Source organism: Bombus affinis, chromosome 10 (genome assembly GCF_024516045.1).
Source record: "Bombus affinis isolate iyBomAffi1 chromosome 10, iyBomAffi1.2, whole genome shotgun sequence".
In the NCBI taxonomy this organism is placed as follows: domain Eukaryota; kingdom Metazoa; phylum Arthropoda; class Insecta; order Hymenoptera; family Apidae; genus Bombus; species Bombus affinis.
The window spans coordinates 8,420,152-8,439,003 of NC_066353.1; the positions used below are offsets into that span (position 1 = coordinate 8,420,152).

Genomic DNA, 18,852 nt, shown 5'->3' on the forward strand with positions numbered 1-18,852 from the left:
ACCAAGCAGGCATACAGGCGAGCAAGCGGACGAACGAACGGAGTCGGCCGGTCGAGCAGCCGGCCGGCTTAACAGCAATGACTTGGCAACGTCGCATCGTACACCGGAGGATCTATATCCCGAGCTGGCGCAGAGTGGCGTGGCGCGGCACGGCATGGCATGGCACGGTTCGGCGCGGCTCGGTTCCACTCGGCTCGCCTCTCGGTTGCGCTCGGAATCGACCACGTGACTTACTACACGCTACTCGCTATTCGACGGACATCGGGCCGATTTTGCCTGCTTTTTTCTATCCTCTCCCTCTCCTCTCGACCTTTTTACACTTCCTCCGGGGTCTTTTGGTTCTCTGCTATCACCAGTTTGTATCTAGGAATCTAACCTTATCGATCGTCACCTCGATCGATGCGTTTAGCGAGGCGCATTCGCTGTGTTTCCGCGTTCCGCCGCGCTCCGTCGTACAGTTACATCGCCCGGACGGAACGTAGGCAGATATACATGTACGAACGATGATCGTGACACGGGCGACGAACAATGACGCGATTAACTATCGCTTCTATTCTAACCCCACGGACTCTAGTCTCGCGGCTCGGACACGACCGCGCCGCTGATGAACGACGTAGTTTTAATTACTCTGACCCGCTCATATAGAGTGTAATGCCTCGCGATAAATACACTGTCGTCGTTGACGATGAATCAGTTATATAGTCGCGAACTATACGCCTACGCCAAAGAGAGCCAAGTTTCTATTTTGCTACATGTGGCTGGCACTACGCGACTCTTTCTCTCTTTATTCTCCGCGAATCAGTCGAGCTCCGTCGGATGGAGAGACGCGGCGCACGCTTGTCGCCTTCTATCTTATGTTTCGTGTGCCTCTACAATTTCCTCGGCGACGACCTGTGGATACGTCTTGTTTTTCGATACGCTATTGCATCTCGTTTAATACGACAGAATTGATACGTAGAAGACACGCGAGTGAGGTTGCCTGCCGTGTCGTTTATCCTTCGTTCGGCGAGCCTGAAAGCAAGTCAAGGAATTCGTTCTGGAGGCTGTTATTTTCGAATGTACCGTGTACTTCAGCATGGTACAGAGAAGAGTTTCTAAGGTCTTATTTACGATCTAATAAAACATATCGTCGGATCCCGATTACGAGCTATGTATTACTTAAAAGTGTCCTTATACAACGCGAAAACGTGTTTCCTCGGAAATTATGGCCCTTAATATTTACATCATAGTACCCGCCTTGTTTAAAACACAAAAGGCAGGAGAATCTTATGGAAATCGTATTCAAATCGTATCGCGGAACGATAGATATCGTTAAGAAGCAACTTGATAACTACTTCGTTTTATTCATTCCGTCCTCGCTCCTGTAAGCTCAGAAACTCTCCGTTCTACATTTTAATGACGCAAAAATTCATCTTTTCCCACTGTATTTCATTGTACTGGTCTTCGAACGAGAAGTTGTTTGCGAGAACGCGAATCCCGAGCAAACTCAATAGAATAAAGGGTACTCAGTGGTTGTTCACTGAACGAGATATATATATATATGTATTTATATATACATATATATGTGTGTGTGTATAACAAAGTTATCGCAATTTTATGAAAGAAGAAATAGGAAAAAAGGAGGAAAAGCTCGTTTTCATCGATATTACCCGAGTTCGAAACTCAGATTGTGAATCTTTCTTTTCGATACAATAGAATATAGCCTCAACGGCTCTGTTACGTGAGAACACATTCAAGTTTCGTGTCATCTGTTTCGAATTAAGTCCATTGGTTGTTATGCAAGTATGTATATATGCGTGCTGTGTATCGATTGCCAGTACAAAGCAAGGGAATATGCATCATTACGCAACTTCTTATCGAACGAGTTGTTTAATAGTGTCTAAAAATGTTACTATCGTTTCCATTGCATACGATAGCAACAGTCTTCTTCCCCGTGACTCGTATATTCGTCAACAATAATATCGGTCTTATGAGCGATTATTCGTCGCTTACGAGTTATTTCTCCTACACGTCTATGTAACCGGAAAATCGTTCCTTATGTCATAAAATGTATAACGTTGAACGAACTGGTTTATTACCTTGGAACTATCTATAACGTTGAAATCGAGCAATTGTATGTATATACGAGCGTAAGTTTGGAATTTCAAATGACCAAGTTCTAACCTAACAACTGACCGACATTTTCCGCGATACCTACTTGTCTTTCCCCATTGATATTTGCCGAATAAACCGTGTTTACCTTTATGAAAAGCAGTATGTTCCTTATATCGTTCGACCGATAATATCACCGTATAAAAATGAACTATAGTCTGTATACATATTTAAAGATACATATCTTACGATTATACGTTAAATTTTATTTTCAATCGAATTTCAATATCCCTTAATTAGCCACGATTGATTAATTTAATTTGCTTTCAAATTCTACTAGTATTCTACAGGCCTGGACAAGTTTCGTCACATAAAAATTGAGAATAACAACTTGAGATAATGGATCACACTTTACCTCCTAATTCAATAATTTATATTTTGTAATATCGTATTTATAACTAATTTACTACTAACTTAAATGTAAGAAAGTGAGAAATATCGAGTATAATATTGAATAACTTGACATGACACACGAGTTGCAAATATCCATGTACCTATAATTTTAAATGTTATCTTATTTATCAATCACTCTATCGTTACATTTTATTACTATACTCCTATACTCGATAGCAAATAATCAATTTATTGCAGCAATTATCAGTTACTGAATTTCAGACAAAAACAAAGAATTGTAAACTATTATAATTTCCTCTTTCACAACCAAAATCGAATTATCAAACTTACCAAGTATCGAGCATCTAGCTCACGATGAAGAAAAAAATACTAGCAAGCCGATTTACGAAATCCTAGACTATCAAAAAATACCACAAGATCCTACGATATAAAACCTACCATTACACGAAAACGAGCTAGTCGCGCCTCTAGCGAAAGTGTTAATATTGATAGAGCTACGAGGAATAACAGACAAACAGCGAGATAGTTTTAGGCAGCGTGTACCTAAGCGTGTATAACGGCAGGGACCTTTTGGGATACGAAGAACAAGAACAAGAACAAGAAGAAGTAGGTATCTCAGGTAGACGGGCCTCGAGATAGGTTCAGTAGAAACTGGAAGAAGCTGGACGCAAAAGGTTTCCTTTAAAGAAAACAAAATGAGAGAGAAAGGGAAAGAAAACACGAGGAAAAAAAGAGAAGAAAAAAAGAGCAGCAGGTGTCGGCACAATTCAAGCCTTCAAAGGGAGAGAGAGAGCTCTTAAATTTTTTAACTCAAACATAACGACGGATGATACACACCATCCCTTTCTTCTTCGCTCATTTTGCGTGAGAAGATTTTGTGTATTTCCGTGCACGCGAACAGGGACACGATGCTATTCGAAGGATTACACAGGAATATGTTTATGTCGAATATCAAATGACTAATATATGCTCGCGAATGCATCTCCAATGCAAAAGGACAGCCAAGCAATAACGACGTTATTTCTAGTTAAACTGGGAAAGTCTACACCAAATTATACATTTCTACTGTGGCTTCGTCGTTATGAACAGTTTTTAATATTATATAAAATATATTCTAGAATATTCTGTAAATAACAAACAAGGAAAATCTCTGTCTTTAGACAGTTTAGTCTATTGCATCCTATACAATAAGATAGATGCTCGACGTGACGCAATAAAAATATTATTTCATATCGTTTTCTTTTTTTATTTATTCAGATGTACAACTTCAGACCAAATGGAACGTTGAATATCTTTTGGGACTGTTCGTTAGTTTTAAGTGACACATGTAAGGAATGTATAAACCATTTTTATTTTGCGATCGGATTCTATGTGAGACCCTTATGACCTGAGAAACCCTCTTGCCCTCTCTGTTAACCCAATCCCGCTAGATATCATCCTAACACAACTAAAACATTACAAGTATACTTCTCGTTAAATGACCCATATTGAACATCAGCTATCGGCTATCTTTCGTCTACGTCTATTATGTTATCTAAAATTCAATTAGACGCAATACGATAAAAAGATAGATTAAATGAATAATCATCTTTCAATAAAAGAAAAAACTTTTCACTTTTTAAAAGAGAATATATTTGCCTATTAAAGTTTTCAGCCGAAAAATAATAAAAATAATAGAAATTTTTAATGTAACCGGTATAGATATAAAAATTTTACTTTTTTAGTACTTATATATATAGTTAAAATAATTCACCAATGAAATAAAAAATAATACAATTACAAAATACAGGGGAATCTAAAAAGTTTCGAAATAAACAGAAACCGGCAACATAGAGACACTAGATAACATAGAGACGTAGAGAGGAAACGCGTATAAAACTTTCGTCCGCGTAATTCTTCGCTTAAGAGGTTAATTGCGCTAAGCAACTACAGTAACAGTTCCATTTACTGTATATCTTAACCGAGAGCAATATATGCAACATGTGCAGATCCTGTATATGCGCGAGACACGCTGCAGCGACGGTATCGAGATAACAAAACGGTGATCTCTGAATCGCCTAAGTAAATAAACAATACCGCATAATGTAAATTGAACGTTGAGCGAGAACAAGTTTCCCGTTCGTTGGATAAACGACGTAAGATTAAAATAAAAAGAAAGAGAAAGAAGAAAAGAGAAGAAATGGAAAAAAGGACTTACCCTGCATTTTCAGCGGCAGCAATGGACATGTGCCTCCTCTCATCGAGGATGGCTGTGGCGTCAAACTGCCGGGGGAGATCCGTGGTAATGAGTTAAGAGTCACAGTCGAGTGTTCTCTTTTTACACAACGTGCCACCACCACACCACCCCGTTTTTTTCTTTTTTTTTTCACCACACCCTCGCACAACCAATAACGCGGATATCACCACCAACAATCAACGAATGCACCACTATTAATCACCACCAACACTTTTCCAATTTGTCAAATTCGTGGAATCCTTTCTTTTTTTATCTCGTTTTCGCGGAGAAAATTGCCGCTTCTCCTCCGTCGAGTCCGAAACCACGAATCGAGTACCTAGTGGCTCGCGAGTCCGTAAAAACAACGAACGAAGAAACGTAATAATTCGTTTCACTCTCGGTCACTTCTCGTTTCGTCCCGTGTTGATGAGAACAACGAAAAATCAACGAAGACGAATAGTTTCCTTTCCACGACCGAAACTCACTGGCCGAACATGCGTTCTTAATCGCATCGTCCTATCGTGCGCTTCCTCTTCGTTTACCGACATTCGGCGTCTCTTTTACCCAAGAATCTTGTCACGTCACCAATAACACAAGATCACTGTCGCGAACGTAAAACAAAAATAACTGATATTAAGTACACTTTCTTTTTCTCTGGTCTTCTTGGCACTTTACACGATATGACTCTCCTTATCGACCGAGCAGCACCGTCACATCGTTTCCTTTTCGCCCTCGAATATCGACTTCACTTTTCGACACGTCGACTTTCTCGCTCGCTCACGTGCACGTCGAGATATTCGCAGATTTTCCTTCCATCGTTAACCGCGTATTATCGTATGCGTGATCTATCGACGAAGAATAGAAAACTTAGACGTTCCTGTTTTTCGAACTCGACTGTTATCACTGACCAGGAACGGTTCTCTGTCTGCTTTCCTGTGCGAGCAATCTCCTATAAATATTCAATAAGCAATTCTCACAAAGACACCAACGAGAGAATATTTCAGGTGCGAACGCCTGAGAATAATTATTCCTTTTAGGAATCGTCTTGTCGTGATTGAGCTGTCAAAGATTCTTTCATCCTCCTCGATGAGGTTTCCTCGCACTGCAACTTTTAGAGATCTTCGTAATCTTTGCCAATCCTGTCAATGGAGAAGAATAATGGTTGAAAAAAGTGGATCGAACGATTTGCTTCGTTATAAATAATGAATGTAAGAAAAAGGAAAGATAATTAATCAGTTTAGTGAGTTTTTGGCTTCTTGACTCTTTTCTTTGAAAGCTCTATTTTATCACTAAAATCAGAAATCTCAATCATGAGAGTTCAGGAAACTAATATACTTTTTACTATTTTATTAAGAGTGCTTGAAACTTTTAAATTTCTCCTTACTTTCTGAAAAAAAGAAAAGAGTGGAACCAAATAGTCAAAATAGAGAAAAGTCACTAAACTGCGTCATTACCAAAGAAAATTAGCTAAGATATTCAAAAAAAAAATAAATAAATAAATAAAGAAACTTTTGATGCCATGTTTCGATGCAAATTTTACCCAAGATCCTTTGCGTCAAGTAAGTGGTACAAGCAAAGCAGAAAGTGAAACCGATGCAATAAAACATAAATATAGTACTTGTGAAACTCTAACGCCGCAGTACCTCCATAAACTACTCATTTATCATTATCACATTCATTTCAAAATAATTAAGATAATTTAGGTCGTTTATAGATCCCCGAAATACTATAATTACGATATATAACAAAGAATGCTAATTTTGTAATTATCAATTAATAGATATGAACAAGATATGTACTACGAAATTTGATAAATACGGTTAATTTTTTTTATAATTATATGTTATACGAATCTATCGCTGTTAAATAGTAAAAACATTCGGTCTACATAATAATTTTAATTAAAACATATTTTTTTGTGAAACGAAGAATACTTGTTACTGCATCACGATCTCACGCATCACATGGCGCACTTGACAACGCACTACTAATACAATGGTCTGTATATGCGCATGTCCACACCCCATTCTGCTTCCAAACATATGTAGACCGAGGCACGTTTAGGAAAAGTTGATCGATATTGTCGTCGACGCTTACGTTCTCTACCCACGGGCACTACTTTTTCGCTGGAATTCTTTGGAATGTTTTCTAAGATTCATCAACCGACCTGACAGCTCGAGATAAACGCGAGAAAATGCATTTCTGACAAAGTACATATTTTCTTGTTTAAACGAAAAAACTGATATAAAATTTCTTCGACTATAAATTAATATTCCTTGAAACAATAATCTTTGCAACATTTTATTTCATTCACAGTATGATAATTTATTAATAATTTCATAATTTTAAACAACTTTATTAATGATTAAAGCGAAGCTTATTTGCATTTGAAATTTATAATAAAATTCGTTCATAAATATCCAATTTATCATATTGGTCTCTGTCAGCGACTAATTACTACAGCAGAAACTTTGGAAATCAAATTTAACCCTTTCATAAACAATGAAAACTACTTTCCCCGTTAAATAGGGTCATATATAAGGGCAAAATAAAAATGTATTTCCATTTCTATTACCACACATACATATATTATATACGTAGACCGTAGACAATCGTAGAAAATAAAAATTAAATTTTATTAAACGTTGATTTAATAACATATATCCAATATGGCTCCAACAAGAGATAACGCACAAAACTGGTTTACTGAAATAAATATAAGTTCTATTTGATATACATTCTCGATTAAAATTTTTGGTTTTTGATAAAAATATAGATTATGTCCATGAAAGGGTTGAAAAGCTATAAAGTTAATAACGATAGGAAATGCGAAACGAAAGTACGTTCAACGAAATTACGAAAGAAATGCAAGTGTAAAGCACGTAACTGCCGCGTAATTCGCAATTACCCTTACCGATAGTTCTCGATATGACGGAGAGGATATATTTCATCTCACTTGGAATAGAAAGCTTGTCGCGGAGCGCAACCGAAAGCGCGAGGAAATATGTGCGCACCAGACACGGCGCGTACAGCGAAGCGCGACGAACTTGACTCTCAAAGCAGTGGACCGTCCGACAAGTTAATAAAAACGGAACGTACAGACCCCACTTTCTTATTATTGCACGAACAAGGTACACCCGCAATCGTGTCGCACGTACACACTTCTATATTCATGATAAAAATTCACATAACAGCAAGAAAAAAGGCTTCAACAAGAGATAACACACAAAAATTATATTACACTCACTGACCGGTTCGATTGGGATAAAACTTGTTTTGTCCATTGAAGTTTGTCGTTCCAGTTCAAACTTCTTCGTTTGGTTTCTCACTGAGTTTCACTGATTAGATCAGATGATATACGTACAAATGAAATTTTTCTTCCCCTTTCAGTTTACTTTTCTGAAAGAAAAATTTTTCTCTTCCGTTTGTTAAACGTTTTCTTCCACTCTGAAAGTTCACGCAGGTTCCGAGCACAGTTTTCCGTAGAAAAACACAACGGGGCGCCACGAGATGTAGACACTTCTCTCTCGCGCTTTCGTCTGGTTCTTCTTTATTCTATTTCATAGCCTTGTTTTGCACGTGTCGAAAACGCGAAATACATTGCGAGAGTTACAAAAACAAGTCGTTCGAGAAAAATCGATGCTTGAATATATCAACCGGAGAAAGAATTTCGGGCTTCTTACCGTCTCGTGTTTTTCGCTGTAATATCTACGCATAATGTTTTATAAAGGCGAAAGGTTCGTACAAGCCTACATAGACGTATGCAAGTGTGAATTGTCCTCCGTCTATACGTCTTACGCCTCACCCCTTTTCTCTAATACCGTTCTCTTGCTACGCAACATATACATATATATGTAGATACGCATATATATATATTTCCCTTTCTTTCTTATCTCTCCGTTTCCGTTCTTTCTCCTCTGTCTTTTACGATCTTGCACACTGTTTCCCTTTCCTTCGTTCTCTCTATCAGTTTAGCCGTGTGCACGGCTGTATACGTGTTGTATGTAGTATACCGTGAGCAGCTACGTAGACCATCCGTGTATACGAAGTAGCAGGCGCGCGCGCGCCTGTGTTGCGTTCGTGTGTGCACTTGATTAGCCGTGTGACGTCAGGGCACGATTACATCGCTCGCGATTGTCACTCAAATCGACGAGTAAAACCGCACAAGAATCCAGGCGGGAAAGGTGGTCGAAGACACGCGGACGAACCTCGGACCGCGAAACGACGGACGATCCGTCGCGCAACGGCTAAAGGCGGCGGCGAGCCTTCGCGCAAATCACCCGCGGTATTCGTGAAACGACTGACTCCATGCAACGATTGCAGTCGTACAGTACAGAGAGACGGGAGGTGTTCCGCTAGATGGCACCACCGTTTATCGCGAGGGGGCTCCGGCGGCCGTACAGATTACGCTCCGCAACTCATCGAGCACCGTCGAATTCTAACGATAACCCCCGATCCAACCCGAATATTTACGGTCGCGCGCGAACGATTCAATATCAAGTGCACGACCCTCTCCGTTCTGACAAGCACATGGAACGATCGCCACCAATAATGATACATGTCTATCAATTTTATCTATACATTTATTCCTTTATCATTCGATAGAATCGTCTTTATAGTCCATATTTCCTTAGATTTGCTTTTAAGAATGTTTATCTGTATGACATTATGTTGTTATATAAAATATAAAATAAAATTTCATGCCTAATGTATTTACTAACTATTAATATATTCATGTAGTATAAAATAAAACCTTTATTTATATTATTATTACTTTTTAACACCTACACAGTATATATAAAATTTACGATCCAGTCAACAAAACTGCACATTGTTTTTAAATATCAAGCCGTATCTTTAATGTTAAAATACCAACAATATAAACGAGAGGATTACATAGATCAGTTTATTAACATTAGAAATATACTTGTACACTTTGTATATAGTTGCTACTTAATTATTAATAAATTAGAAAACAGTTATAAAAGATACGATATCCGGTACTTTTGAAAATCACATTTTATAAATCTATTAAGATCATCAAGGTTCTTTTATCTACCAAATACTGTTTTCTTCTGACAATTATTCATAAAATAAATATTTTTATAGTACCATACTTTTATTATTCGTGTGTTGATACAGAAAATTTAAAAAGTCTAGGAGATTTTAATTATTTTTATTAATCATTTACTTATTCATATATGTTAATAAAAATGGTAAAATGTCAGGACATTTTTCTTTTACTAATTGTTCTAAACTCTGTATGTTGCTATTCAGTAATGATAGATCAGTGCATGGTATTAGTAGTTTGCAAACAGGTGTGGAGCGTGCCGTGAGTGCTCTATGCAAAGCGGTGTAGCCATCGACGTCTTTTAAATTAGGGTTTGCATCAAATCTCAACAATAGTTCAACGATCTCAGAATGACTCTGCATAGCTGCTCTATGCAAAGCAGTAGCATGTCCACAACGTGTCTGTGCATTCACTGCTGCACCATTTTCTAATAAAATATTACAAATTTTATAGTGTCCATTTCGAGCTGCGTAATGTAACGCTGTATATCCCGCAGAATCTTCTGCATCTGGTGAAACACCTTTCTTCAGTAATATCTTTACACGATCCACGTCATTATACTGTGCTGAAAATGGCATAAATATTATTAACGATATTTAAAAAAAAAAATAAAATAATACAATAAAAATGAAATAAATTTAATTATTTACCGGCGTACCATATACCGCGTTCAAATTCCATTTCCATAAGAGACTGACTAACTCCGATATTATTACTTATATTGCAGCATGTATTATGATCGTTACAGTTATGACTGTGCTCCATGTTTGTGATAGGTACGCTTAATTAGCGTCGCGATAATTTACCTATCATGTCATTGAAAAAGAAAAAGAATAAAAATTGTACTGAAATATTTTTTGGTGATAAAAATAAGTATTATGTCATTACATATGAAAATAAATTTTAATATTTCGTAAATTATAAATGGTTGTGAAGAAGTACATAAAAAAATAGTTTTAAGTCATACTAATCGTATATTCTTCAATGAATTTTCATTCACAATATGCAAAAATGTGTTTCACATAGTTCACATATATGTCATTTTATAATATATATGTACATATATCGAATTCGTATATGAAAATAAGGCGCGGCATACAAAATCGACCTCTATATATATATTATAATATATATTATAATATTATGTTTCAATTATTTTGTAATATAGTACTTCGACAAATGCTACCCATTTTCTTTTCGTTTTGAAGCATGATGCTGTGCTAAGAAATATTGCCTTATCGTTTCATAAATGAATTCAATAAATACTGAGTACAGTGCAAATTCTTTTACAGCATTACATAATATTAACGCTAGTTTTGATTCCGTGTATTGTATCATAGCGTTATAAATATACATAAAAATATAACAATACAATTTTATTAAAAATTATATTGCAGATAATATAAAATAGACAAACAATAGAAAAATTGTCCCTCTATTGCACGAAATGACTTAATATTGATACTGCATGGATTAAAAATAACGAATAAGATAAGCGTTGGTATTGTTATCATTTTTGCAACTTCCCACAATTTTATGCGTGAATGTATCTAATTTTTATGGTAAATAATACAATAATTGTTCCAAAAAAATATTGATCTAATCGGCAAAGTATAGAAATTGGAAACTTGATTTCGTACAGTCCTATTAGTGTCATAATTGTTATCGTAAATTCATATTAAAACAAATTTAAGACATTTTCCGTTTAATTCGATTCAAAGTTGCAAAAATTATATATAGATTTATGTATAAAACGATGTACGATTGTAGTTTTAACCTATTAAATGCCTTTTACGAATGTAATGTACGAAACTTGCTAAAATTCCTCGTGAAACTCTATTGGTACAAATATGTTCGATACAAAATATACATCCCTAAAGCAAGTTAAAAAATATTGATAAAAATTTTATAACGAAAGTGAACACACCACCTCTTATATCTACGTGTGTTCCTTGTATACAAACTTTTTATATAATTAAATAATACTTCATTCATACTGGTTTCTTAATTGGCGTGCACGTTATTAAACATGCACGCATACTTTAAATACATAAGTAGTATTTTTTTCTTATAAATCGTAGTCCTGAGAATAATTGTTGATTTTATAATTCCCTTTGCAGTGTCCAAAGTATTTCAGCTTCTCCTGTGCTACAGATAACTCGATATCCTAATTCTGCCAGGGCGTTAATGATGGAAAAAGGTGGTCCTGCAATAAATTTTATTGCACAAATTAAGAAAAATATTCTATGATTTACAGATATACGATGCAATAAGACATACCAATCCTGAATTTCTATCAAATATTTCAATATAACATCTCTTTTTTTCAACAATAATATATCAATTTGTAAATTTAATGTATAACATGTTACAGATATACTGTTTTTTTATCGGAAACCCAAAGCAATTCCAATTACTAAATATATAGTTAATATGACAAACAAGGAAATCTAAATTATAAATCTATTTTTACCAACATATCACCATTTTTATTATTAACTTGCAGAGATATATAAAATGTAGATATAATTAAAAAATTAAACATAGCATTTATTTTAACCGAGACAATTTTCACGTATAGGACTTATATACTATATTTTCGCAAATTCTGCTACAAAAAGACAGATTTTCGGTAAAAAGTTTAATTAAATGCGTAAAAATACAGTTATTCTGTAAAAAAAATTTTTTGAAAATGGTTGATGGTAACCTTTGATCATAGTGCCGTTGACCACCTCTGATCCAGAGTTTGGAAAACGCTTTGAAAGAGCCAAAATTTCATCCGAATTTAAACCGAAGACAACGCAATCATTCGCAAACGGCGAGGCTTTTACGCCAACGTAATAGTAATTCTCATCATCATTCATTTCATTGGCTAATTTTCCGACACTTGTATTCACTGATTGCGACATTGTTGAGCTAAAGAGGATTGTTAAACTTCGTTGTCTTTTACTGTCAAAAGAAAAATGTTGCTTCTAGAATGCTGTTGGGAAAAATATAAACATATTTTGTAACTCCCTCATTTTCTCTTTTAAGAGAAAATCCTATTATTTAACTACTAAGTCTTATATAATATAATATAAATAATATTATATACAGTGCAAGTACATCTAATTTTATAAGCAAAAAGAAACAATATTTTTATCTTGGCAAAAATATATCTACTTTTACATTTTTCTACTACTCATTTATGCTAAATTGAGACAATGAAAGAAACTAATTTTTTCCATAAATATCGATAAAAAAGTTTTATTTCAAATTTGTTTAAATAATATTAATCGGTATGTTGTAATAAAGTGATATTGAATTTAAATGAATAAAAAGATAGAAATAAATTATTTAATAAAAAACGTAATATACCAGAAGAAAAAACAAATTATTATATATATGTAATTTATAGTAATTAAAATTTGAATTACAAAATCTAAATAGTTATGCTCAAATGTATATGGAATTGAAAATGTTTATATTTTTTAAATATATACTCAATAACTCTTTATGATGCTATTTGTGGGTTTCCACATTTTGTTGGAATTAAATACCCTGTTTAATATACTGCTTGAAAATATTATATAAAATATACACAAAATATTTCCTTCTACAAATATAAAAAGGAATTATATTTCATTCTAAATGGATAATATATTATTTTACATTCTCTTTATCATCTACTCATATTTGATTAAGAATAATCTTGAGCATAAAAACGTTTTAGATTATTATGCAAGAATATAATGGTATTATTCATTATCAATAGGTAAAATTCATTATTTACAATTAGACTATATGTGAAACTGTCTTTATTCTACTCTGTTCAGTCAAATGCCTTTCCCGTTCTTCTTTAAGTTGCATAATACGAGTTTCATGAGCCCAACGAACTTCAGTTTGAAGTTTATCTCTCTCATATTCCCATTGAAATCTTTCTAGTTCCAAGGCTTTACGCTGTACTTCTAATTCTGCAGCTCTTCTTAAGGCACGTCTTTCTAATAACTGTTCTTGATATATTTTATTTTGTAAAGGTAAACAATCTGATGTTTGTACAGAAGAAGCAGCTGATATCCTTCTAGGATTATATGACTTTCTTTGGTGAACTGAACTCGATCGTTCTTGAGATCCAGCTACACAAAATTTTTAAAAACATTTAAAAAATCAGTTCTAAATAATTATTTGAGAATTAGTTGTATAATTTTATCCAATCTAATAATAACTCCAAAATAAGATTATAGCTTAAATGTTTCATAAATATCCTTTTTCTTCAAATTACCAGCTGCAATTGTTTCTGTATCATTTTCACTTGTTTCCCAATTCCTACTAACTAATCTTGTATTTGTATCATGATTTTTAACCGCATTATCCTGATTTACCCAATTTTGTTCATTATTATGCATTACTAAATCCATATTTTGCTGTATTGCATTAGATGTATCAACTAAATATGACTGATTCTTATAATTCCAATCATCTAAATCTTCCAATTCTGTATCTGTAATGTTCTGATCTACCGAAGATTCTTGTTTTGGCCATCCATCGTTCATTTTATTGTCAAGATTATTAGCTTTATGCCTCTTGTTATGAGCTACTTGTATAAATTGTTGTCTGACATCTTCTGGACACTTTGGACATTTTTCCATATGTCGTTCCATACGAGTAGCATTTTGAATGTATGATTGATTACAAAACTTACAAAATGCAATCACTTGAGATCCTAACATTTTTTTATTATAGTAGTTCCACACAATTCCTCGTTTTTTAACCATCGTTTCTTTTTTAAGTTTTACAACGTACTTTGTCTTTAACTACATATGTTTTATTTATTTTATATTTATAAAACTTTTAGTTTTCAACATAAATAGTTGATTGTGGTTTAATGTAATAAAAATATAAAATTTTTGTATAAAACATCATTTGTATATTATTTTATTAATTTTTTTTTATACGGAATCAAAACTAAAATACATAATGTTCGCATAAGGAAATAAGTGTAAAAATTAAAGATGAAAATATTGATTTACAACATAGTTAAATGTTATACACAAAAATATACTATTAGCACAGCATCAAAAGTTTAAAATTAAGATTCTAACAATTTTATAAAATTTACAAAATATAGTACTTGTTTAAAAAATTAATAGATGTACACATTGTTCTTTCTAATATCCAGGTAGATACTATACATATAAATTACTAAGATTATACACCTTTTATATATCATAAAAGCAATTGAATGTAATTTTTCAAAATCATTTTTTGTTATTAATCATTTACCGAAGAAAATTATATACAACAAAACTTTCACACGCACATAATAAAAATCAATAGAAATTCGTAATGTCGATGAAAGTTGTTAGCTTATGCAAGAGCGAAAGTTTTAAGCGAATGTCACATTAAATGACGAACAATATACACCACTGTTAGATAAAATATCTACAACATATCTGATGCTATACCTAGTATCAAATTTAAACGTCAGCCACTAATCACATAACCTTCGTAAGAACCGTACTTGTGTTTGTTGCCATCCTTATAAGAATAATACAGTAGATAACGAATATCTTGAATCTTATATTTCTCTCTCTTTTTCTTTTGTTGTGATTTATATATATGAAATATATATAAAAATTCCATATAATTTAATTAAACACAATAATTCTATAATAAGACTTGCACAAAATATTTTCTATAAACAAAACATTGAAACGTTCTGAAAGTAAAGAATATAACAGAAAAATTCGAAAATAAATACACAAATTAGTAATCAAGTGCAATCCGTACAAACTTTTTAATACATCACATTTATGTTTAATTACATATTTTTCTAACGGGACTAGAAACGTTGTATATAAGAAAATTCTATTATAACATTTCATCTATAAAAAAATTAAGAAATATTTACTGTAATATATAATAAGTATTGTTACGATATTATTCTTTACATACATATATATTTGATAATTTTCTTTCCTCTTGCATTTATAGCTTATGTAATACACCAAACTTATGTAAAAATAAAAATTATAAATTCATATAATTTTTTAATTACGCTTTATATTTTTAATTTTCATCTTGAAAGATAAAAATACTGTTTCTTAGAATAATAAGAAGAGTTAAATTTTTTAATGCAAGTAAACTGTAAATGTTTGTTATCACATAATTATTAATAAAAGTAAATTAATCACTACAAAATCATACCTGTCTTAATAACAGGTTCAGGTTCAGGTTCAGAAAAATCTTTTCTCATAGTCCACATGTACTCGTTATAATCTTGTTTAACACTTGTACTTGAAGATGCTACGACTTTGTAACCAAGAACTTCTAAAGCAGTTAATATTACACAAGGATGTTGCAAATACACTATTGTCGAATCATCACAATATCCCCCAGAAGCAAAACGACTCAGTTGTTCTATATCTGATGCTATAACATACGTGAATAATATCTTACGTTTTCAACGTAATTTTGTTCTAACTTTTACGTAAATTATATTTAAAAACTAAGAATTATAAAAACCATACGTTCTCAATCATACGAACTCAGCTGAAAGGTAATATAATTAATCTTACTTGTGGTCTATCTACGCGATAATTATTATCAATTTATCGCGAAGTAGCGTTGATAGGGGTATCGTTTTACTCAAAACTATGGAATACCAATTTCACTTATAAGCAACATCATAATTTACTTGAAGCAATATAAATAAAAAATTCATTTTTGTTTCCAAATTTTTCAAATTAAAACAAAACAATTTGAAGTAAACCAGTACGTTTTTATAAACTGTGTAATCAATGTATTAATACATTTATATTCTATCAATCATTTCATATTACACATCTTTCTTTACTCAGATTTCAATAAACATATTAGTATAAATGGTAATTAGTTAATTATGGAATTAATTTATTAATATACATATTGAGAAAGAAATAATGTCTTAATATATAAATGTATATTTTTTATTATGACACTTTATATTTGAATATTATATCTTTCATTTTTTAGAATGTTTTTGTTTAACTTTTTTCTCTAATAAATGCCAAATATGGTATGATTTTTATATTATCATAACTTGAATAATACTAATTTTACAAAAATGATTATTATTACTATGTAACGATATAACTATGTATTTCATAAAAAAGAACATTTATTTACTCTATAAAACATAATAGACATTAGAAATTTTATAGAAGAGAATAAAATATTTAATATACAATTATAACAAAAATAAGGTAGAGGAAGAAGAAGAAGAAAGAGAAGATGGAGACAAAGATACAAATACTCAACTTTCATTTTTATAAGAAATCAATGGATATGTAAATCCATTAACAACTTATTTTATCTTTAAATATATCATATTTCACTTTCTAAAATATTACCTTTTTAAGTATAAATGTATATAATTCATATTATCATGAAATAAAACAAAAATATGTGACATATACAAGTGTGCTCATGTATTCTGTTAATATAACATGCTACACATGTATTATAAGAAGCAAAAACTGCATATAGAAAATATCAACTAAGTAGCAACAAAGTAACATTTATTTTATAAATTACCATTACATAAATAAATTAAATATAAGTATATTAAATGTTTAAGCTCTAAAATAAAAGATAGTACCTTTAAGACCTGATACTAAAACTCTCCATGGGTATCTATGACCATACGATGCAAGATTACCACGTACTAAAATGTATGGCATCTGTAATGTTATTCTAAAACAAATTTTATTTAATAAATATTTAATATATATATCAACTTAATATTTCATAACAACAATTATTGGATGTAATAATGCATATTTAGTGAATGCATATGGCATATATTGAAATTCCAAAAATATATAACAATGTTTAGATATATATGTTACATATAATTACATTACAACAAAAGACGGAAGTCAATTATCTTTTAATAACTAAAATTGTACTATCTTATATTTTTAACGTTTATAATTGAGATTTTAAAACATGTTAAATTGATGTGCAGGCTATGTAAAAGAAAATACTTGTAATTAATCTTATAGAAATTTAATAAACAAATATTTTTTGTTTACATTTAGAAAAAGATCTTTATTATTATTTCTCAGAATTTCAATGTACCATTTTTTGATACATAATGCATAATGCACAAATAGCAAAAAAAGGACTTATTATATATTTCTTATGTATACATACATATTTATAATATATATAATAAATGAACAACAAAACGAATCTAAATATAATAAATTCCTAATAAATATTATTGACAAGCGCTTATTATGATATCTTGTTACCAATTATTATTCGTCAATCTTATATTTTAGAATTATTGTTAAATAAATCTTACTAAGTTAGAAACTCTCACCTGTTAACATATAAGGAATTTAATTCTCCGATATTACTCTTAACCAAAAATATTCTTATATTTTATTAATAATTATTAAGAGTAACGAAGCAAACAAACAAACTGATGTATTAAGCACTGTTAAGATTTTTAGACTTGCAAGGTATTTTATACGGAATTATTTCAAACATAAGTTTCAACCACCAAACAATAGGTACATAACACAACATTTGCAAGTTACGAAAGTGCGCATATTCTAACTACAACCTACAACTAGTATTAACATATTTGCATTACAAGTCCCAATACTGTTCAAACGACTAACATTTGGGTGGTTTCTCAATTAGGCTTATTCGTATTATTTATTATGTATTTAAATGTATTAAAATTTTACGATGGTTGGATAGTACTTGATACTCAAACAAAAATTTTCCGATAATCCTTTTGATTTGCTAATTTTGGTTTCTGTGTTTCATGTTTTCAAAAAAAATATTTTTTACTTTTAAAATTTATATGAATTTATTAACTTATCAATCAATTAAAATAATTTATGATTAAAACAAACAAAATAACCAAATGCAGTAACTAACAATGCGTTACTTATATGAAAATTATATTTTAATTTTTACATTTAATGTAATTTGTATAAAATTGTACCAAGAACCTACAAATATATCAAACTTAAATAAAAGGATGATTCAATATTTTAAATAATGCTGTTATATATATGTACTT

The 18,852-nt window shown here is 31.9% G+C and overlaps 4 protein-coding genes and 1 long non-coding RNA gene across 16 annotated transcripts in view; 1 reads left to right on the forward strand and 4 right to left on the reverse strand.

The window, feature by feature from the left end:
- The window catches only part of LOC126921156 (nuclear receptor coactivator 2-like), a 127,275-nt gene extending 119,174 nt beyond the window's left edge, over window positions 1-8,101 (reverse strand). For 10 of the 11 annotated variants that reach the window (XM_050732437.1, XM_050732432.1, XM_050732431.1 and 7 more), the window contains exons 1-2: window positions 7,635-8,101; window positions 4,703-5,859 (exon numbers count right to left, since the gene is read on the reverse strand). In XM_050732437.1, coding sequence (XP_050588394.1) covers window positions 4,703-4,731 — 29 coding nt within the window. In that variant the 5' untranslated portion in view covers window positions 4,732-5,859; window positions 7,635-8,101. The remainder of the gene's footprint in view (window positions 1-4,702; window positions 5,860-7,634) is intronic. The other variant, XM_050732427.1, reaches the window with a different exon arrangement.
- On the forward strand, window positions 376-3,737 carry LOC126921189 (uncharacterized). Its single transcript, XR_007712257.1, has 2 exons — window positions 376-2,641; window positions 2,767-3,737. It is a non-coding gene; the product is annotated as an uncharacterized LOC126921189 (long non-coding RNA).
- Window positions 8,102-9,612: 1,511 nt separating the features above from the next.
- Window positions 9,613-10,588, reverse strand: LOC126921180 (ankyrin repeat domain-containing protein 39). The gene is made up of 2 exons (XM_050732498.1): window positions 10,442-10,588; window positions 9,613-10,356 (listed from the first exon to the last, which is right to left on the reverse strand). Exons 1-2 carry the CDS (start codon window positions 10,554-10,556, stop codon window positions 9,908-9,910), a joined length of 564 nt encoding a protein of 187 aa, XP_050588455.1. The 5' UTR covers window positions 10,557-10,588; the 3' UTR covers window positions 9,613-9,907.
- LOC126921184 (uncharacterized) lies at window positions 10,455-17,498 on the reverse strand. 2 transcript variants are annotated; one of them, XM_050732505.1, is made up of 3 exons: window positions 17,410-17,498; window positions 15,978-16,202; window positions 10,455-10,597 (listed from the first exon to the last, which is right to left on the reverse strand). In XM_050732505.1, exons 1-3 carry the CDS (start codon window positions 17,489-17,491, stop codon window positions 10,578-10,580), a joined length of 327 nt encoding a protein of 108 aa, XP_050588462.1. In that variant the 5' UTR covers window positions 17,492-17,498; the 3' UTR covers window positions 10,455-10,577. The 2 variants fall into 2 exon arrangements, with proteins under 2 accessions (XP_050588462.1, XP_050588461.1); XM_050732504.1 differs by lacking the exon at window positions 10,455-10,597 and adding an exon at window positions 12,630-12,740.
- LOC126921176 (uncharacterized) lies at window positions 12,630-14,974 on the reverse strand. Its single transcript, XM_050732492.1, has 3 exons — window positions 14,053-14,974; window positions 13,564-13,906; window positions 12,630-12,771 (listed from the first exon to the last, which is right to left on the reverse strand). Exons 1-2 carry the CDS (start codon window positions 14,543-14,545, stop codon window positions 13,566-13,568), a joined length of 834 nt encoding a protein of 277 aa, XP_050588449.1. The 5' UTR covers window positions 14,546-14,974; the 3' UTR covers window positions 12,630-12,771; window positions 13,564-13,565.
- Window positions 17,499-18,852: the final 1,354 nt, after the last annotated feature.

Bases quoted from the DNA above. Each gene is read 5' to 3' on its own strand.
- LOC126921184 (XM_050732505.1), bottom strand. From the start codon at position 17,491: ATGCCATACATTTTAGTACGTGGTAATCTTGCATCGTATGGTCATAGA. The intron at 16,203-17,409 runs GTACTATCTTTT...CGTATGTTATAG, and splicing joins TTTAGTATCAGGTCTTAAAG to CATCAGATATAGAACAACTG. The intron at 10,598-15,977 runs GTATGATTTTGT...ATGACATGATAG, and splicing joins TGAACCTGTTATTAAGACAG to GTAAATTATCGCGACGCTAA.
- LOC126921180 (XM_050732498.1), bottom strand. From the start codon at position 10,556: ATGGAGCACAGTCATAACTGTAACGATCATAATACATGCTGCAATATA. The intron at 10,357-10,441 runs GTAAATAATTAA...TGCCATTTTCAG, and splicing joins ACGCGGTATATGGTACGCCG to CACAGTATAATGACGTGGAT.
- LOC126921176 (XM_050732492.1), bottom strand. From the start codon at position 14,545: ATGGTTAAAAAACGAGGAATTGTGTGGAACTACTATAATAAAAAAATG. The intron at 13,907-14,052 runs GTAATTTGAAGA...AATTTTGTGTAG, and splicing joins TACAGAAACAATTGCAGCTG to CTGGATCTCAAGAACGATCG.